General features: G+C 43.5%; 1 protein-coding gene across 3 annotated transcripts in view; it reads left to right on the top strand.

Moving 5' to 3' along the window:
• LOC121573633 (phospholipase D2-like) overlaps window positions 1-20,872 on the top strand; it is a 35,435-nt gene extending 14,563 nt beyond the window's left edge. For 2 of the 3 annotated variants that reach the window (XM_041885757.2, XM_041885758.2), the window contains exons 9-25: window positions 3,699-3,842; window positions 3,985-4,068; window positions 6,152-6,230; window positions 7,865-7,975; window positions 8,151-8,369; window positions 8,505-8,670; window positions 9,121-9,239; window positions 9,404-9,520; window positions 9,638-9,742; window positions 10,147-10,235; window positions 13,386-13,499; window positions 14,637-14,669; window positions 15,084-15,130; window positions 15,479-15,613; window positions 16,401-16,554; window positions 18,432-18,549; window positions 18,716-20,872. In XM_041885757.2, the coding sequence (XP_041741691.2) occupies window positions 3,699-3,842; window positions 3,985-4,068; window positions 6,152-6,230; window positions 7,865-7,975; window positions 8,151-8,369; window positions 8,505-8,670; window positions 9,121-9,239; window positions 9,404-9,520; window positions 9,638-9,742; window positions 10,147-10,235; window positions 13,386-13,499; window positions 14,637-14,669; window positions 15,084-15,130; window positions 15,479-15,613; window positions 16,401-16,554; window positions 18,432-18,549; window positions 18,716-18,940 (2,059 nt within the window). In that variant the 3' untranslated portion in view covers window positions 18,941-20,872. The remainder of the gene's footprint in view (window positions 1-3,698; window positions 3,843-3,984; window positions 4,069-6,151; window positions 6,231-7,864; window positions 7,976-8,150; window positions 8,370-8,504; window positions 8,671-9,120; window positions 9,240-9,403; window positions 9,521-9,637; window positions 9,743-10,146; window positions 10,236-13,385; window positions 13,500-14,636; window positions 14,670-15,083; window positions 15,131-15,478; window positions 15,614-16,400; window positions 16,555-18,431; window positions 18,550-18,715) is intronic. The other variant, XM_041885759.2, reaches the window with a different exon arrangement.
• The last annotated feature ends 975 nt before the right edge of the window (window positions 20,873-21,847 follow it).

Below are 21,847 nucleotides of genomic sequence, written 5' to 3'. Positions count from 1 at the left end.
ACAAATTTCTTGTTAACAAACTATAGTTTTGGCAAGTCGGTTAGGACATCTACTTTGTGCATGACACAAGTAATTTTTCCAACAATTGTTTACAGACAGATTATTTCACTTATAATTCACTTTATCACAATTCCAGTGGGTCAGAAGTTTACATACACTAAGTTGACTGTGCCTTTAAACAGCTTGGAAAATTCCAGAAAATGATGTCATGGCTTTAGAAGCTTCTGATAGGCTAATTGACATCATTTGAGTCAATTGGAGGTGTAGCTGTGGATGTATTTCAAGGCCTACCTTCAAACTCAGTGCCTCTTTGCTTGACATCATGGGAAAATCGAAAGAAATCAGCCAAGACCTCCGAAAAAAAAATTTGTAGACCTCCACAAGTCTGGTTCATCCTTGGGAGCAATTTCCAAACGCCTGAAGGTTTGCGGAAATGGAGGAAAACTAGACTCCCTGCGGACCTGGCATCTTTTCACTCCCTCCTCTCTACATTTTCTTCATCTGTTTCTGCTGCTAAGGCCACTTTCTACCACTCTAAATTCCAAGCATCTGCCTCTAACTAAATCCTCCCCCCCTCCTCCCTCTCTGTGGATGACTTCGTCAACCATTTTGAAAAGAAGGTTGACGACATCCGATCCTCGTTTGTTAAGTCAAATGACACTGCTGGTCCTGCTCACACTGCCCTACCCTATGCTTTGACTTCTTTCTCCCCTCTCTCTCCAGATAAAATCTTGCGACTTGTGACGGCCGGCCGCCCAACAACCTGCCCGCTTGACCCTATCCCCTCCTCTCTTCTCCAGACCATCTCCGGTGACCTTCTCCCTTACCTCACCTTGCTGATCAACTCATCCTTGACCGCTGGCTATGTCCCTTCGTCTTCAAGAGAGCGAGAGTTGCACCCCTTCTCAAAAAATCAACACTCGATCCCTCTGATGTCAACAACTACAGACCAGTATCCCTTCTTTCTTTTCTCTCCAAAACTCTTGAGCATGCCGTCTTTAGCCAACTCTCTTGCTATCTCTTTCAGAATGACCTTCTTGATCCAAACCAGTCAGGTTTCAAGACTGGTCATTCAACTGAGACTGCTCTTCTCTGTGTCACAGAGGCTCTCCGCACTGCTAAAGCTAACTCTCTCTCCTCTGCTCTTGTCCTTCTAGACCTGTCTGCTGCCATTGATACTGTGAACCATCAGATCCTCCTCTCCACCCTCTCCGAGCTGGGCATCTCCGGCGCGGCTCACTCTTGGATTGCGTCCTACCTGACCGGTCGCTCCTACCAAGTGGCGTGGCGAGAAGCTGTCTCCGCACCACGTGCTCTCACCACTGGTGTCCCCCAGGGCTCAGTTCTAGGCCCTCTTCTATTCTCGCTATACACCAAGTCACTTGGCTCTGTCATATCCTCACATGGCCTCTCCTATCATTGCTACGCAGACGACACACAACTAATCTTCTCCTTTCCCCCTTCTGATAACCAGGTGGCGAATCGCATCTCTGCATGTCTGGCAGACATATCAGTATGGATGACGGATCACCACCTCAAGCTGACATTTGGCAAGACGGAGCTGCTCTTCCTCCCGGGGAAGGACTGCCCGTTCCATGATCTTGCCATCACGGTTGACAACTCCGTTGTGTCCTCCTCCCAGAGTGCGAAGAGCCTTGGCGTGACCCTGGACAACACCCTGTCGTTCTCCGCTAACATCAAGGTGGTGACCCGATCCTGTAGGTTCATGCTCTACAACATTCGGAGAGTACGACCCTGCCTTACACAGGAAGCGGCACAGGTCCTAATCCAGGCACTTGTCATCTCCCGTCTGGATTACTGCAACTCGCTGTTGGCTGGGCTCCCTGCCTGTGCCATTAAACCCCTACAACTCATCCAGAATGCTGCAGCCCGTCTGGTGTTCAACCTTCCCAAGTTCTCTCACGTCACCCCGCTCCTCCGCACACTCCACTGGCTTCCAGTTGAAGCTCGCATCTGCTACAAGACCATGGTGCTTGCCTACGGAGCTGTGAGGGGAACGGCACCTCCGTACCTTCAGGCTCTGATCAGTCCCTACACCCAAACGAGGGCATTGCGTTCATCCACCTCTGGCCTGCTGGCTCCCCTACCTCTGCGGAAGCACAGTTCCCGCTCAGCCCCGTCAAAACTGTTCGCTGCTCTGGCACCCCAATGGTGGAACAAGCTCCCTCACGACGCCAGGACAGCGGAGTCACTCACCACCTTCCGGAGACATTTGAAACCCCACCTCTTTAAGGAATACCTGGGATAGGATAAAGTAATCCTTCTATCCCCCCCTTACCCCACCCCACCCCCCCAAAAAAATAAATAAATAAATAAAATAAAACATTGTAAAGTGGTTATCCCACTGGCTATAAGGTGAATGCACCAATTTGTAAGTCGCTCTGGATAAGAGCGTCTGCTAAATGACGTAAATGTAAATGTAAGGTACCACGTTCATCTGTACAAACAATAGTACGCAAGTATAAACACCATGGGACCACGCAGCTGTCATACCGCTCAGGAAGGAGATGCGTTCTGTCTCCTAGAGATGAATGTACCTTGGTGCGAAATCATTCCCAGTACAACAGCAAAGGACCTTGTGAAGATGCTGGAGGAAACAGGTACAAAAGTATCTATCTCCACAGTAAAACGAGTCCTATATCGACATAACCTGAAAGGCCGCTCAGCAAGAAAGCCACTGCTCCAAAACCACCATAAAAAAGCCAGACTACAGTTTGCAACTGCACATGGGGACAAAGATCGTACTTTTTGGAGAAATGTCCTCTGGTCTGATGAAACAAAAATATAACTGTTTGGCCATAATGACCATCGTTATGTTTGGAGGAAAAAAGGGGGGCTTGCAAGCCGAAGAACAGCTTCGTCGCAAATGGGTCTTCCAAATGGACAATGACCCCAAGCATACTTCCAAAGTTTTGGCAAAATGGCTTAAGGACAACAAAGTCAAGGTATTGGAGAGGCCATCACAAAGAAAATGTGTGGGCAGAACTGAAAAAGCGTGTGCGAGCAAGGAGGCCTACCAACCTGACTCAGTTACACCAGCTCTGTCAGGAGGAATGTGCCAAAATTCACCCAACTTATTGTGGGAAGTTTGTGGAAGGCTACCAGAAACGGTTGACCCAAGTTAAACAATTTAAAGGCAATGCTACCAAATACTAATTGAGTGTATGTAAACTTCTGACCCATTGGGAATGTGATGAAATAAATAAAAGCTGAAATAAATCATTCTCTCTACTATTATTCTGACATTTCACATTCTTAAAATAAAGTGGTGATCCTAACTGACCGACTGACAGGGAATTTTTACTAGGATTAAATGTCAGGAATTGTGAAAAACTGAGTTTAAATTCATTTGGCTAAGGTGTATGTAAACTTCCGACTTCAACTGTATCTACTTTGGTTTAGATACAAGCGTCATGAAACCTAGAACACAATAAATTCATTTGACTTTGTGAACATTTGTTTTTTGGACCAAACTTAATTACCACTGTCCCCATATGGCTTCTTCCTTCACAGACTCGATGAAATTATGAACTCTTCCTAAATATTTGGCCACATTATTAATTTTGTGTATGGTTTTCTAGAAACAATTGGGGTGGCTCAAATAATTATTCGGTTCAACTTACCCCACTCTCCCATATTATGTGTGTTCTTACATGAGCGTTGTGTGTGTGTTTTAGGAATCTGGTCATCAAGTGTAACAGCTACAGACAGGCTCGCTGGTGGAGCCATGAGATCAACAGGCTGGCTGAGCCCTGTGAATTCCTCCAGGTCCAACGCTTTGGGGGCTTTGCCCCACCACGGGAGAACACACTCACTAAATGGTCAGATGTGTGTGTGTGTGTGTGTGTGTATTGCTTCACATTAGCTGATGATGTGGTATTTGTACATACTGTATACATCCATAGCTTTGTGCTCCCTTAACTTGAATGTAATGTCTCTGTTTATGAATTGGTTGTATTAAAGGTATGTAAATGGCAGTGGCTACTTTGCAGACCTGGCTGATGCTCTGGAGCAGGCCAAGGAGGAGATTTTCATCACAGACTGGTGGTGAGTAGCAGAGCTAGCACCATAGAAATAGAATAGAACATTATATTATTATTATACACTATATCTCTATAGCTAGTACGCCTACTGTGTGTTCCAAGACTGATGTAAGCACAGTGCTCTCCATAATTACAGAGAGTGGTTATCCAGATCCCAATACTGTATACATGGCTCTGCTATGCCGTTAGCTAAATTAGAGCATACAGCAAACAAAACAAATATTTGATTTCACTCTCTCAATAACAACGGAGACCACTTTTTCCAACATTTTATTAGGTTTGTTTCTAATTAGTCTGTAAACAGCAGGAAACAGTGTTAATACAGTGCATTCGGAAAGTATTCGGACCCGTTTACTTTTTCCACATTTTGTTAAGTTTCAGCCTCATCAATCTACACACAATACCCCATAATGATAAAGCAAAAACAGGTTTTTAGACATTTTTGCAAATGTATTAAAAATAAAAAACAGAAATACCTTATTTACATAAGTATTCAGACCCTTTGCTATGAGACTCGAAATTGAGCTCAGGTGCATCCTGTTTCCATTGATCCTCCTTGAGATGTTTCTACAACTTCATTGGAGTCCACCTGTGGTAAATTCAATTGATTGGACATGATTTGGAAAGGCACACATCTAAGGTCCCACAGTTGGCAGTGCATGTCAGAGCAAAAACCAAGCCATGAGGTCGAAGGAATTGTCCGTAGAGCTCAGAGACAGGATTGTGTCGAGGCACAGATCTGGGGAAGGGTAGCAAATAATGTCTGCAGCATTGAAGGTCCCCAAGAACACAGTGGCCTCCATCATTCTTAAATGGAAGAAGTTTGGAACCACCTAGACTCTTCCTAGAGCTGGCTGCCCGGCCAAACTGAGCAATCGGGGGAGAAGGGTCTTGTTCAGGGAGGTGACCAAGAACCCGATGGTCACTCTGACAGAGCTCCAGAGTTCCTCTGTGGAGATGGTTGTCCTTCTGGAAGATTCTCCCATCTCTGCAGCACTCCACCAATCAGGCCTTTATGGTAGCGTGGCCAGACGGAAGCCACTCCTCAGTAAAAGGCACATGACAGCCCGCTTGGAGTTTGCCAAAAGACACCTAAAGGACTCAGACCATGAGAAACAAGATTATCTGGTCTGATGAAACCAAGATTGAACTCTTTGGCTTGAATGCCAAGCATCTCGTCTGGAGGAAACCTGGCACCATCCCTACGGTGAAGCATAGTGTTGGCAGCATCATGCTGTGGGGATGTTTTTCAGCGGCAGGGACTGGAAGACTAGAAAGGATTGAGGAAAAGATGAACGGTGCAAAGTACAGAGAGATCCTTGATGAAAACCTGCTCCAGAATGCTCAGGACCTCAGACTGGGGTGAAGGTTCACCTTCGCCCCAGGACAACGACCCTAAGCACACAGCCAACGCAGGAGTCTCTGAATGTCCTTGAGTGGCCCAGCCAGAGCCCAGACTTGAACCCGCTCGAACATCTCGAGAGACCTGAAAATAGCTGTGCAGCGACACTCCCCATCCAACCTAATAATATATAATATAATATGCCATTTAGCAGACGCTTTTATCCAAAGCGACTTACAGTCATGCGTGCATACATTTTTTTTTTTGTGTATGGGTGGTCCCGGGGATCGAACCCACTACCTTGGCGTTACAAGCGCCGTGCTCTACCAGCTGAGCTACAGAGGACAACCTGACAGAGCTTGAGAGGATCTGCAGAGAAGAATGTGAGAAACTCCCCAAATACAGGTTTGCCAAGCTTGTAGCATCATGCCCAAGAAGACTCTAGGCTGTAATCGCTGCCAAAGGTGCTTTAACAAAGCACTGAGTAAAGGGTCTGAATACTTATGTCAATGTGATATTTAATTTTTTTTTTAAAATATATTTAAAAAATTTCTACAAACCTGTTTTTGCTTTGTGATTATGGAGTATTATGTGTAGATTGATGATGGGAAAAAATGACTTAAAAATAAGTTTGTAACGTAACAAAATGTGGAAAAAGTGAAGGTGTCTGAATACTTTCCGAATGCACTGTATGTACATGGTTAATATTGCATGGTGAATATTTATTTCCCTCCCTCCCTCCCAGGCTCAGCCCAGAGGTTTTCCTGAAGAGGCCAGCTACAGACACATACTGGCGCCTGGACCAGATCCTCAAACGCAAAGCAGTACGAATCTACTTCCCACCTTTCTCCTGTCAACATATCTCTAGTTTCGCTTTTACCTGTCCTCCTCCCTCCTCTCCTCTGAAAGCACTGAAGGTTAATGTCTTCCCAGCCAGCACATAATGTTCTGAGAGCCATTTGTTTCTTAGAGCTTGGTGAGAGCGTAGGTATCCTATTGGTTATTTTGCATACAACCTTCCCCAACTTTCTGGGAATGGTGCAGGATAGTTGCTTGGCTTTGGAACATTCTCAGCACATTTAAGGAACTTGACAAAAAAGCACATTATTTACATGGTATTTCATTTCACAGAACGTTTCCTTAAAGTTCAAACATGGTTACATTTAATTACATTTTTGGTCATGTTCTAGGAACGTTCTCCAAATGGTTTGACATTGGGAATGTTCTCAAATAGTTCAGAGAACGTTAAGAAACCATGTTCTTCTGTGGGAATTTCAGTACTTTCAGCATAACGTTTCCTCATGGTTCTATTTAAAGTAATGTTCTCAAATTTTTCAAATAACTTTAAGAAACAACGTTCTTCTGTGGGAATTTCAGTACTTCCACAGAATATTCCACACAAGTTCCCATGTGGTTCTATTTTATGACATATTTTTACCACATTCTGGGAACGTTCTAAAAGATTCTGTGACTTAAGTGCTGTTCTCAGAACGTTCAGAGAATGTATGGTTGGTTCTCTTTTATGTAAGTTCTTGGCAATATTCTGGAAATGTTCAAAAAAAATAATTGTACACATTAACATCAATAGGCTTTAAATTCCGTTCTCTGAACATGAAGAAAACTTCAGTAACATTCAGAAAACATTCTAAGAATGTTATTTTAAAACGTATATATTCCATTCTCAACAAAACTCTCTCTATCCTCTACAGGATCTTGTTAAGTGTGTTGGCTGCGCCCACTAATTGGCCACACCTAATCTTAATGAGTGCTTGTTTCCTTTTGAAATGGGGTCTGTTTCATTAGACTAAAATGAACAACTTTGTATGCGTAAAAAAAACATTCCTGGTGCCGCAGTGGACTAATTCCATTAGGTTTGTATCTCACTGATGCTGTGTCACAATAAAAAAAGTAATGTGTTTGCATGTTTAATGCCTAAGTAAATGAATTTCAATGTGTCCTATCTGTGCTTGGAGTTCAAAAAAGTTAACCCAAAATAAGCTAGCAGTGTTATTAAGTCTTATTGAAACATTCAGTGAAAGTTATTTAAAAAATGTAGTTCTTAGAGTCAATAATAACCATAACAAAACTTTCACAACATTTAGAGAATGTTCTCAGAATGTTATTTAATTACTTTCAAATAACCTAGGATTTCATATCTTTGAACGTTGATAAAACCTCCCAGGAAAACTTTCATGGAACTCAAGTAAAACTTTCTGAAAACCTCCCTGCAACCTAAAAATAAACATTCCCAGAACAGGTGAAATGTTCACTTCTGTTCTCAGAATGTTTTAAAAAAAGTTAAGTTTTACCGGTCAGGATGCGTATGGCTTCGTTCCCACAACCAATGTGAAACCGAAAACATACTTTCCCACAACATCCAAGGAACCAAATGTGCTAGCTGGGTCCTTTCCTCCTTCCCACCTTCTGTGTATATCCATCCTTTCTTTTCTCTGTGCAGGAACAAGGTGTCAAAGTGTGTGTGCTCCTGTACAAGGAGGTGGAGATGGCGCTGGGCATCAACAGTGGCCACAGCAAGAGGACACTGATGGACATGCACCCCAACATCAAGGTCTGTCTGAGACACTCTAATATCTGCTCTACAATCAGGTGGTGCTTTACACCTGATAAACTAACCACATAGCATCGTCATGCTTTCATTGCTGGTGTTATACTGTGTCATTATTTTAAATTCAAATAACTTTATTAGATTTGTGTCCTTAGCTTCACTGATGTCTCTCCAACAGGTGATGCGACACCCCAATCACATGTCCGCTGTGGTGTTTTTCTGGGCCCATCATGAGAAGATGGTGGCCATCGACCAATCAATAGCCTTCGTGGGAGGCTTGGACCTGGCCTTCGGGAGATGGGACGACAGCCAGTACCGGTTGACTGATACGGTTCCCACAGAGACAGCCAATCACATCTCTGAAGAAGTGCCAAAGGCTCCAATGTCTGAGCCAGAGGTGATATCTCAAGACAAAGTCATGATTCATCTTTCTTTCTCTTTCTCCTGTGTTGTTCTGATAATCCATATTTCAGTGTGTTACCTGGTGTTGAGCAGTGACTTCATTGCCAGACTGTCCTATTCTGCCTCCTAGGCAGCTGATTCAGGTGACCAGGTGGATGGGTCAAACTCGGCCCAGGATCCAAAGCCGGAAGAGGTCAATGCTGAGGATCTGAAAAACAACACCCAGCTGTGGCTTGGCAAGGACTACAGCAACTTCATCAAGAGAGACTGGGTCCAACTGGACCGCCCATTCGAAGGTACAGTATACACACATTATACCTCCATTCATAACACCCACTACCACTCTCTCCTCTTACTTACTAACACACACACACACACACACACACACACACACACACAGTCTTGTACAACTAACCTTGTGAGGACACAATTCAGTCCCGTTCAAAATCTTATTTTCCCTAACCCTAACCTTAACCCAAAAACCTAACCCTAAACCTAACCCTAGCTCCTAACCCTAAACCTAATTTTAACCCTAACACTAATTCTAACCTTAACCCTAAACTCCCTAGAAATAGCATTTGACCTTGTGGGGACCAACAAAATGTCCTCAGTTGGTCAAATTTGTGTTCGTTTGCTATTCTTGTGGGAACTTATGGTCCCCACAAGTATAGTCACACACACACACACACACACACACACACACACACACACACACACACTGGAGAGATAATTCTTTGTTTTCCCAGACAACATTGACCGCACTGAGGTGCCCCGTATGCCGTGGCGTGACCTGTCTGCTGCCCTCCATGGCAAAGCTGCCAGGGATGTGGCCCGCCACTTCATCCAGCGCTGGAACTTCGCCAAGGTCAGAGGTCAAATAAGAGGTTCCTAAGGATCTTTCTGTCATGGCTTTACTTGGATGTACGTACACTACTTCTAAACTAGGTTCCAAAGGACAACCCTAGACACAACTAGGGTTATGTGAGAGAGACATCTGGCTCTTATTGTCTTTGTTTTGTCTGCCTATAGATCTTTAAGTACAAGAACATTAGAAGCATGTTCTTCCCCTGCCTTCTGCCCAAGTCTCACAGTACTGCTGATGCACTGCCATTCACTGTGCCTGGCTCTGGGAAGGCCTCTGTGCAGGTACACAAGCTCACACATAAGAGTGAACAAACCCACTCCGACACATACAAGCTCACAGAAATGACTCTCATTCTCCTTTTTTTATGATCAATTATTTATTTATCCTCTCCTTCTCAGGTGTTGCGTTCTGTGGATCGCTGGTCAGCCGGAACTTGTGAGAACTCTATCCTCAATGCCTACATCCATACCATCGAGAACAGTGAACACTACATCTACATTGAGGTAACTCTGCTACCAGCACATTACCTACATTACATACACATACACATTATTTAATTGCACCCATTTACCAGACTCGGACTCTGACCAGACTCATTGCACCAATTTACCAGAGTCAGAACCATTCTATACCATATCTATCTTCTCTACCCATCTGTTTGATTGCTGTAAAAGCATAGACATCAACCAGGAGACAAGGTTGTTTTTTGTAACGCCAGACAGTATTCAGTGCCCTGGCCTCCCCCATGCTGTCTTGTGACTGTGTCTCTGTACTAAAGTCAACTTGGAGCTCAAGGTTGCGATAACGGTAGTCCCCTATGGCTCCACATTCCACATGGTCCTATCAAGTCCAATTGAATGTATGGGTTGTAGTATAGATTCTCAAATGTCCCCCTCTCTGCTCTCAGAACCAGTTCTTCATCAGCTGTGCTGATGGGAAGAATGTGCACAATGGCATCGGTGACGCAATCGTGAAGAGGATACTACGTGCACACAGGTGTGGTTCTACCACCATGTCTCTCGCTCTGTCTGTCTGGGTTTAATCAGTCAACACACAGCTGGGTTTACTGTATAACATGATTTTACTGGACTGATCATCACACTGAGTTATACACAGGGGTGAAAGTAGAATTACCGTAATTTTCGGACTATAAGCCGCGCCTTTTTTCCAATTTTTCGACCCTGCGGCTTATATAACAGTGCGGCTAATCTATTGATTTTTACAGCTAACGGCCACTAGAAGACCTCCTAAATCTATGGATTTTACAGGTTACAGTCCACCAAATTTAACTCTATGGGCTCTATGACCGGTCCGCGCCCCCCACCTTTAAGCGGCGGGCTCCAGCAGGAAAAGCTGGAGGCCGTAAAAGAGTGAGACAGGTAGCGCGCAAAAGTAAAAGTGGAACCGAGAGTGGTACGAGAGACAGAACGAGAGCAAGACAGACAGACATTACGAGAGCGAGACAATTTGTGCAAAGGAAGTTTTCAAGCAGCCATCTCTTTCCCGACAATCCCCTCTGTGCACGAACCCTTACATATGGTAATTAAACATTAAAACACCTGCGGCTTATAGTCCTGTGCGGCTTATATATGTACACATCATTCAATTTAGCTGCTGCGGCTTATACTCCGGTGCGCCTTATAGTGCGGAAAATACGGTAATTTATTCCCGGTTCGGGACCTCCTATATGTGCTTGCGCCTAATCATAGAATTACGTACAGAATCCCTATTAATTCAATAGCATCTCTGTGGGCCTAGTCGTAAAGACTTGTCATTTAACTTTTAACATGTATTACCTTTTGTTGTGGCATAAACAACCAGTCATTATGTTTTCATCTGATTGTCAAACAGTCACTTCAAAGGGCTCCTTCACTAGGCTACCAATGCACATTCATACCAAAAAGTGTAATGTCATTTGGCGATTGTCATTAGGCCAGAATTTATGAGTTTACTGCTGTCCACGTAGGTCTCAGTGTCGGCCCCTCAACTCTGCCTTGGCAAAATCTCAGTGTTCTCGTCTAACCACATTGCATTTTGAACCGTAGGCTATACCACCTGTTTTCAAGTAAATTCTCTCATTTTTCATGACTATTACGTGGTAATGATAAATAATGGTGTAATAGCCTACAGTTTTCTTGACATTTTGTTTTCATTATTGTGATAGGCTCATGTTTTACCGGTATGGCGTACCCCCACTATTTATTTTTGACGGGACACCATACCAGACCATAACGACTTACTTTCACCCCTGGTGGCCTGCATCGAGTCAAGTTAAATTATCATGATTCAATATTGTTAATGTCACAAATACCACATTGTTGTCAATGTTTCTATATTTCTTAAATGTTTTATTTAACCTTTTATTTTAACAGGGAAGACATATTGAGACCTAGTTCTCTTTTCCAAATGCGCCCTGTATAATACAATATAAATATACACATTATACACAAAATATATACATACAGTGCATTCAGAAAGTATTCAGACCCGTTTACTTTTTCCACATTTTGTTACGTTACAGCCTTATTGTAAAATTAATTACATAGTTTTTTTCCCCCTCAATCTACACACAATACCCCATGAGGACAAAACAAAAACAGGTTTTAAGAATTTAAAAAATAAAATATAAAAAACACCCACTGAAATATAAAATGTACATAAGTATTCAGACCCTTTACTCAGTACTTTGTTGAAGCACCTTTGGCAACGATTACAGCCTAGAGTCTTCTTGGGTATGACGCTACAAGCTTGGCACACCTGTATTTGGGGAGTTTCTCCCATTCTTCTCGGCAGATCCTCTCAAGCTCTGTCAGGTTGGATGGGGAGCATCGCTGCACAGCTATTTTCAGGTCTCTCTAGAGATGTTCGATCGGGTTCAAGTCCAGGCTCTGGCTTGAGATTTGTCCCGAAGCCACTCATGCGTTGTCTTGACATTCAGGCCAAAGAGTTCAACCTTGGTTTCATCAGACCAGAGAATCTTGTTTCTTATGGTCTGAGAGTCCTTTAGGTGCCTTTTGGCAAACTCCAAGCGGGCTGTCATGTGCCTTTTACTGAGGAGTGGCTTCGGTCTGGCCACTCTACCATGAAGGCCTGATTGGTGGAGTGCAGCAGAGATGGTTATCCTTCTGGAAGATTCTCCCATCTCCACAGAGGAACTCTGGAGCTCTGCCAAAGTGACCATCGGGTTCTTGGTCACCTCCCTGACCAAGGCCCTTCTCCCCCGATTGCTCAGTTTGGCCGGGTGGCCAGCTCTAGGAAGAGTGTTGGTGGTTCCAAACTTCTTCCATTTAAGAATGATTAAGGCATTTTTTGGTACCCTTCCACAGATCTGTGCCGTGACACAATCCTGTCTTGGAGCTCTACGGACAATTCCTTCGACCTCATGGCTTGGTTTTTGCTTTGACATGCACTGTCAACTGTGGGACCTTATACAGACAGGTGTGTGTGCCGTTCCAAATCATGTCCAATCAATTGAATTTACCACAGGTGGACTCCAATCAAGTTGTAGAAACATCTCAAGGATGATAAATGGAAACAGGATGCACCTGAGCTCAATTTCAAGTCTCATAGCAAAGGGTCTGAATACTTACGTAAGTAACGTATTTCTGTTTTTTATTTGTAATACATTTGCAAACATTTCTAAAAACCAGTTTTTGCTTTGTCATTATGGGGTATTGTGTGTAGATTGATGAGGAACATGTTTTATTTAATCCATGTTTGAATAAGACTGTAACGTAACAAAATTTGGAAAAAGTAAAGTGGTCTGAATACTTTCCGAATGCACTGTAGATTAAGTTTACCATTTTTGACCAATGGTGTTTATATAAATAGTGAATAGAACAGGTCCCGAAATCAACCCGTGGTTCTCCTTTATGTACTTCAAGAATCACGATGGCCTGAGTTCTGTCACTAAGATAATCATGTAGCTCAGTTCGTAGAGCATGGCGTTTGCAACGGGGGGCCAGTATGCAAAAAAATAATAATAATAAAAAATACAAATGTATGCACTCACATCCTGATGGAGTGGCAGCACAAGAGCTGATTTCCATACTTTTGGAATATTTCCAGAAAACAATGTTAAATTAAATTATGTATAACCCACTCACCTCTGTTACCCCATTCCCGAACGCTATTGGTGTTCCTCAGTGAGCAGAAGAAGTACAGGGTGTTTGTGGTGGTGCCCCTGCTTCCTGGGTTTGAAGGAGACATCAGCGAGGGGGGGGGGAAAGCCATCCAGGCCATACTACACTTCACCTACAGGTCAGAACCCTTATGAGCCTATTTCCTATTCTGTTACCTTACAACCTGGAATTAAAATTGATTTTTTTGTATCATTTGATTTACACAACATGCATACCACTTTGAAGATGCAAAATATTTTTTTGTGTGAAACAACAGAACTTGAGCGTGCATAACTATTCACCCCCCCAAAGTCAATACTTTGTAGAGCCACCTTTTGCAGCAATTACAGCTGCAGGTGTCTTGGGGTAAGAATTGGGATTTTTGCCCATTCTTCAAGGCAAAACTGCTCCAGCTCCTTCAAGTTGGATGGGTTCCACTGATGTACAGCAATCTTTAAGTCATACCACAGATTCTCAATTGGATTGAGGTCTGGGCTTTGACTAGGTCATTCCAAGACATTTAAATGTTTCCTCTTAAACCACTCAAGTGTTGCTTTAGCAGTATGCTTAGGGTCATTGTCCTGCTGGAAGGTGAACCTCCGTCCCAGTCTCAAATCTCTGGAAGACTGAAACAGGTTTCCCTCAAGAATTTCCCTGTATTTAGCGCCATCCATCATTCCTTCAATTCTGACCAGTTTCCCAGTCCCTGCAGTCCCGGGGTGATGAGAGGTGTTGGGTTTGCGCCAGACATAGCGTTTTCCTTGATGGCCAAAAAGCTAAATTTTAGTCTGACCAGAGTACCTTCTTCCATATGTTTGGGGAGTCTCCCACATGGCTTCTGGCGAACACCAAACATGTTTGCTTATTTTTTTCTTAAAGCAATGGCTTTTTTCTTGCCACTCTTCCGTAAAGCCCAGCTCTGTGGAGTGTACGGCTTAAAGTGGTCCTATGGACAGATACTCCAATCTCCGCTGTGGAGCTTTGCAGCTCCTTCAAGGTTATCTTTGGTCTCTTTGTTGCTTCTCTGATTAATGCCCTCCTTGCCTGGTCTGTGAGTTTTGGTGGGCGGCCCTCTCTTGGCAGGTTTGTTGTGGTGCCATATTCTTTCAATTTTTTTATAATGGATTTAATGGTGCTCTGTGGGATGTTCAATGTTTCTGATATTGTTTTTATAACCCAACCCTGATCTGTACTTCTCCACAACTTTGTCCCTGACCTGTTTGGAGAGCTCCTTGGTCTTAATGGTGCCGCTTGCTTGGTGGTGCCCCTTGCTTAGTGGTGTTGCAGACTCTGGGGCCTTTCAGAACAGGTGTGTATATATACTGATATCTATATGTGACTTCTGAAGGTAATTGGTTGCACCAGATCTTATTTAGGGGCTTCATAGCAAAGGGGTGAATACATATGCACGCACCACTTTTCCGTTATTTATTTGTGTAAATTTTTGAAACAAGTAATTTTTTTCATTTCACTTCACCAATTTGGACTATTTTGTGTATGTCCATTACATGAAATCCAATAAAAATCTATTTAAATTACAGGTTGTAATGTAACAAAATGGGAAAAACGCTAAGAGGGATGAATACTTTTGCAAGGCACTGTATAGTGTCATACTGCATAATGTAAAACATACATTTTGTGTAGTGATTTGTGTTTTAACGAAAACAACTTTAAAGATTGTTGTCGATTTGATGGTGTAAGGAATATGTATTTGTTACGACAGGACCATTTGCCGTGGAGAGTACTCCATACTGATGAGACTGAGAGAACGTGAGTTTTCTTTCCTTATTTCCAATTCAACCTAATATCTGGCATCGCTCTCCGTCTGTCTGTCTCATCTCTGATAATATTTATGCTTTTCTTTCTCTCCTGTGTTTGGCTTAGCCTCCCGCTAACTGAAGGCTCATACTAGGTATCTGCCTTTACTATATATACTATCTATAGTGTAGCTCTCCATTCTCCTCATACTTCATCATTTCATCCTCTTTTCCTATAACGTCCATCTGTCTTCTCATGTTTCAATTGTGCTCCTGTTTCCTTTGCGTTCATTTATTAATTTGCTTTAGCTCTATGCCAGTGTTCCAGCCAACCAGTGTGTCTCCCTACCCCCTCCCCCAGTTGAGGACCAGTGGAGCGAGTACATCACCCTGTGTGGCCTGCGCACGCACTCCCAGCTCTCCCAGTCCCTGGTCACAGAGCTCATCTACGTACACAGCAAGACCCTCATAGCTGATGACTGCCGCTACATTATCGGTGAGTCACTATCATCACAGCCACACTTACAGATGAGACAGGATGGGGCATCACTGTGGCTGTTTCCAAAATGGCACCCTATTCCCTATATACTGTAGTACACTACCTTTGCTCTGGCCGAAAGTAGTGTACTATAGGCCATTTCCGACACAGCTTGTGACTGTGACTCATCGCTGGGATCAATCACAGGCTGCTAATTACACCCTTTGCATAATAATCACAAGGTGAATGATATGCAGAGCTAATAAAATATTCAGCTATAAATACATACATGCTGGACTTTAGGGGAGGGGGGAGGGAGGGAAGGGGAATTTAAAAGGCACCAACCTCATTAAAGATGAATGCATTTTTTCCCGAAGTAGATTGTATTGGAATCGTTATATAAAAACATGCACTCCGCACTGTGTAATGAAACTCTTGACCTGGCATGGCTCCATGCTATGATATTACTTTGATTACACTGGGACTGGGTAGGGTACAGTAATTTTGATGCTCCTGTCAGCTAGATAAGAAAGAGTCCTTGAGACACAGGAAAGGGGTTTCATAAACAATGTTTTTTGCTAACCTTCCATCTTCTATCTTCCCTGTCTTCGTATTAAGAAGGTTTGCTGCTACCAACTCATATACTTTGTTGGAAGCAAGTCACTGCAGCATCTATGGCCATCATCACTGATATTAGTGTCACTACATGCTCCTCTTTGCTCTCTCTTTCTGTCTCTGGCCGTCTCTCTTTTCTCTCCTCTCCGGTTTCTATTCCCTCCACTCTCTCTGTGCTCCCTCCATCCAGGCTCAGCCAACATCAATGACCGTAGTATGCTGGGCAGCCGGGACAGTGAGCTGGCTGTGCTGGTGGAGGATGAGGAGAGGGTCCCCTCCATTATGGGGGGAGAGGAGTACCAGGCTGGACCCCTCACTCTGGCCCTGCGCAAAGAGTGTTTCAGGTTAGGACTCAGGAAAAGAGTCCATACACTTCTGCACTGTCTGTGATTTTACATTAAATTAGTTCACTGATAGAGAGGTTCACCAAGGTTGAGCGGTATGGGAATGATATACAAAAGTATGTGGACACCCCTTCAAATTAGTGGATTTGGCTATTTCAGCCACACCCATTGCTGACACACCCATTGCACACAGCCATGCAATCTCCATAGACAAACATTGGCAGTAGAATTGCCTTACTGAAGAGCTCAGTGACTTTAAACATGGCACCGTCATAAGATGCCACCTTTCCAACAAGTCAGTTCGTCACATTTCTGCCCTACTAGAGCTGCCCCGGTCAACTGTAAGTGCTGTTATTGTGAAGTGGAAACATCTAGGAGCAACAACGGCTCAGCCGCGAAGTGGTAGGCCACACAAGCTCACAGAACGGGACCTCCGAGTGCTGAAGCGTGTAGTGCATAAAAATCGTCTGTCCTCAGTTGCAACACTCACTACAGAGTTCCAAACTGCCTCTGGAAGCAACGGCAGCACAAGAACAGTTCGTCGGGAGCTTCATGAAATGGGTTTCCATGGCCGAGCAGCCGCACACAAGCCTAAGATCACCATGCGCAATGCCAAGCGTCGGCTGGAGGGGTGTAAAGCTCGCCGCCACTGGACTCTGGAGCAGTGGAAACGCGTTCTCTGGAGTGATGAAACACCCTTAACCATCTGGCAGTCCAATGAACTAATCTGGGTTTGGCTGATGCCAGGAGAACGCTACCTGCCCCAGTGCATAGTGCCAACTGTAAAGTTTGGTGGAGGAGGAATAATGGTCTGGGGCTGTTTTTCATGGTTCGGGCTAGGCCCCTTAGTTCCAGTAAAGGGAAATCTTAACGCTACAGCATACAATGACATTCTAGACGATTCTGTGCTTCCAATTTTGTGGCAACAGTTGGGGAAGGCCCTTTCCTGTTTCAGCATAACAATGCCCCCGTGCACAAAACGAAGTCCATACAGAAATGGTTTGTCTAGATCGGTGTGGAAGAACTTGACTGGCCTGCACAGGACCCTGACCTCAACCCCATCGAACACCATTGGGATTAATTGGAACGCCGACTGCGAGCCAGGCCTAATCGCCCTAACATTAGTGCCCGACCTCACTAATGCTCTTGTTGCTGAATGGAAGCAAGTCCCCCGCAGCAATGTTTCAACATCTAGTGGAAAGCCTTCCCAGAAGAGTGGAGGCTGTTATAGCAGCAAAGGGGGGACCAACTCCATATTAATGCCCATGACTTTGGAATGAGATGTTCGACGAGGAGGTGTCTACATACTTTTGGTCATGTAGTGTGTCTGGGTTGAACCTGGGTGTGTTTGGACATGAAAGGGTTACCCCCTCTGCAGAGGAGAGTTATTTCTCACGAGATGAACCACTCTCACATAGCCGTCCTTATATTAGTGAGGGAGGTGGAACCAAGGTCCCTACACTGACATACTAATAACGCTGACTCCACTGCTAGTGGATGGATCTATTGATTAGTAATTGTTGGCATTTGTGATGCACTAAAACTGTCCCTAAAGGTCCTAGACAGAATATGCATACTCCTCACAGAGCTTGCCTGCAGCCTGTTATGTCAGCAGAGCTATTAGTTTTGGCTCGAATCAGCAGCTACCAAGTATATCCTCTTGTTTCCAAGGGAACCATCTCAGACGACAATTTTGCGCAAGCGTAGTCGTTATTCTCTGTATGAAGGAATTCCGTTTTTTTAAATATGCATTTTTGCACCAACCTCTACTCAGATAGCGTATTACGAACTGTCACTCTAGCAACAGTTTGAATGTGCAGTTAACATAGCTGCTTGGCAGTAACTGACTTACAACTCTATGTGCATGTGCTTCCCAGGGTGCTTTTAGGAGCCGATTCTGACCCAAAGATCGATATCGATGACCCAATCAGTGACCAGTTCTTCTTTGTGGGGTGGAACACGATTGCAAAACTGAATGCTAAGATTTATGACAAGGTATGAATGGAAATTAATAGGACTAAAAGCTATGTTTTGTTCTCTTTTATGTGCATCCCCAAATACATCCACTCTCTCTTTCCCTTTAACATTCCTCCCTGTCCTCTCTGCTGCTCACCTTTCCCATTGACTGTTCCTCCCCTTCCCTTCACTTTACCCGGAACAGGTCTTCCGCTGCCTCCCGTGCAACTCTGTCCACAACATGAGGGAGCTGAAGGAGCATTCAGGCCTGGAACGCCTGTGTGACACAGACACCCAGCAGGCTAAAGAGGAGCTGGAGGCCGTCAGGGGGCTACTGGTCCATTTCCCCCTCAACTTCCTGTCCGAGGAGAATCTGCTCCCCCCACTGGGCAGCAAGGAGGGCATGGCTCCCACAGGACTCTGGACATAACAGAGTACCAGGCTACCAGCCACAAGGGCCTAGATGACACTGGAAAAGCCCAGTCCAGCAGGAGAGAGCTTTATAGATTTTTATCGCATTGACCAGATTCCGCTCCATTGTAAATCAAAAGATTGGAAGAAAAAAATTATTCTCAACTCACCTAGCTAAAAAACACTAACTGATGTGTCTTCGAAGAATGCAATTAGATGCAATGTTTTTAGTATGCTTACATAGCTGATACAGAGTGGATTTTAAGTCTTTGTTAAAACTGTCAATTTGTTTTTTACACCAGATGATAATGTATACTAACACATTATGAGCCTTGTATGTGCTCCAAGTGACTTTGAGACATAACTATTTGAAGGATTACCACTTTTGTAATGTTAAAACTACATTTTTATGATGTTGGATCATTGCCACAAATTTGTTTGTTGATCTAATACTGAACCTGAGTATTTCTTTTTTTAAAGGGCTTAGGTACGGGTCTGCCATTATAGAACACAACAGGAACAGGATGCCACTGTATGATAGGCAGGGGGAGGAATGGAGATCAGAAGTCAAGAGTCTCAGATGATTGAAGAACATAGCGTACATGTATTGTTGCAAGGTTGTGGGTGGATAGCTCTCCTCTCTCTCTTTCACTCACTCTCTCTCCCTGCCTCTTTCTCTCTCTCTCTCTCTCTCTGTCTCTGCCTCTCTCTCACTCTGCCTCTTGCTTACCCTCTCAATGCAGTGCCAGCAAATATGTCAGAACATTTGTGGTTGTTATGGTGACAGTTACAAAGAGCTGACTAGATTGTGGCCGAAAGAGGAAAGGAGAGATAAACAGAGGGGCAGAGTAAGATGAGTGATTGGACTGAATCAAACAGAGGTTTATGAAAAGATTGAAGGGCATATGGAAGACATGGATTTGTGATATAGCCCATGACAAAGAGGAAGGCAAAGGACCATAAGAGGGGCATGGGGTGAGTAGAGGGGAATGAGGAAAAATATATTCATGGGTGTTCCTTGCGTGCTTTAATTGTTGCGTATTTTTGCTGTCACCATGGCAACCAAGTTAATTATTGTTACATAATTTACCCGGTTGTCAGTGGTCCAGAACATTCCACTTCATTTTGAGATAGGGGAGCAAGGAAAGAGTGTTTTTGTAAAGCACTGTTTCTAATCTGGGATGGGAGGGGTCATTTTTTGGACAGTTTTGATAAAGTGACAGGTGAACAAGGAGCATGATGTTCTCTTTTCTGCCGTAGTCTGAATATGCATGTAACAGGTTTATGTTTCCATTTATAGGCTCATGTGTATGCTGAATTCTAGCATGTTGTCCCCATCTCAGCATAACAAAATTATTGATTAGTTCACTTCTACCAAGTTATTTAGACTAACTGAAATGGTAATGTTTATTTAATGATACTACTTCTACCACTACTTAATCTATCACCACCACTACTACATATCCTCTTCCTCCTCCTACTACTACTACTACTATTTTTAATTTTTATTTTACCTTTAACTATGCAAGTCAGTTAAGAACAAATTCTTATTTACAATGACGGCCTACACCAGCCAAACCGGACGACGCTATAACTAGTACTACTTTTGTTTTAGAGTTTGGCATTGGTTTCATATTTTCATTGCACCAAATTTAATTTCTCAGCTCCATCTATGGTAATTACATTCACCATACTACTTTATGCTGAGTCTAAACCCCATTTATAGACTGTAATGTTAAACATATACCGTCTATTCACGAACCTGTCTGCCACCTTATTTTTAAACAGTATAGGCCTAATTTTCACTGTTTTTAAACATTTTAATGTGCATCAAATGTATGTATCACTTAATTATTATAATAACTAGGTTATAGCCTCTGCTTTTATTTTTCAAAATTGTCATGTGTGAGAATGTATCTTTGTAACATTTAATAAACAACCTAACATTTAACAAACATTTATTTTAAGTTTTAGTATAAACAGTATTAGTTAATTTGCCTCTGGTTTTGACTTTTGAGTCTCATGTCAATCTGATTGTCCCAATCAGCCAGGTAAACAGGAGGCTAGCCTAGCCTACAGGCCAAGGCAGTAGTATGCATTACTGATCACCTCTCAGGTAATTTGTCCCCGATGCAGTACCGTAGCACTCTTCAGTAGGTAGAGGGGAGTGGGAAAGAGAGAAAAAATAAAAGAATAGAGAGGAAAGGGTGTTGTATACACACAGATGAACACAGATGAAAATGACTATACAATAGAGATTGATAGATAGATAGTTAGAGGAATTTTAGTGCCCAAAAGCCTGTTTGAGCAGGGAAGCACCATTGAGGATTTTCACCATTTTGAAATAGTCAACTGGGTGGGACTATCTTTGTGTTAATGAAGGATCACATAATTCCATCCAGGTCATCAGGAGGGGTCAGCCAATGAATTATACAAACATTCCATAACTGCAGGTGGCAGTAAATCACCAACCTTGGCTTTATACCTGTTGAAACAACACACTCCAGGTGGCAGTATGGACCCTTTCAGTTTGTTTACCAACTCATAGACAGTAGAAGAAGAACATTGACTACTTCAAAATGGAGATGGCCTCAATGGCACTGCCCATTGGGAGTGAGGATGACGGTTTCCGGAGTGGAGGACTATGGGAGGTGGATGGACGGGAGGAAGATGGAGGAAGCGGATGGTGAACTTGAATCTTATGGCGGTGGAAACAAGGAGGAATGGACAATTGTCTAAAAGAATGGGAAAAGCGTCTTGGGACTCGTCTGAAGTCGGTACAGCCGATCTGCCAACTTCTGTCTGTAGCGTCCAAACAGTTTGGACCACACACTAATATGTCCCCGGTGTGTAAAGGTGAGACTCTCACAAACACGTACATGTCAGTTATTTTGCTCTAGAATGCCCACAGGCCTCACAAGACTAA

This window comes from Coregonus clupeaformis, chromosome 9, assembly GCF_020615455.1.
Source record: "Coregonus clupeaformis isolate EN_2021a chromosome 9, ASM2061545v1, whole genome shotgun sequence".
NCBI lineage: Eukaryota > Metazoa > Chordata > Actinopteri > Salmoniformes > Salmonidae > Coregonus > Coregonus clupeaformis.
Note: the sequence above shows the minus strand (reverse complement) of the source record. Positions and strands in the feature narration are given on the sequence as shown.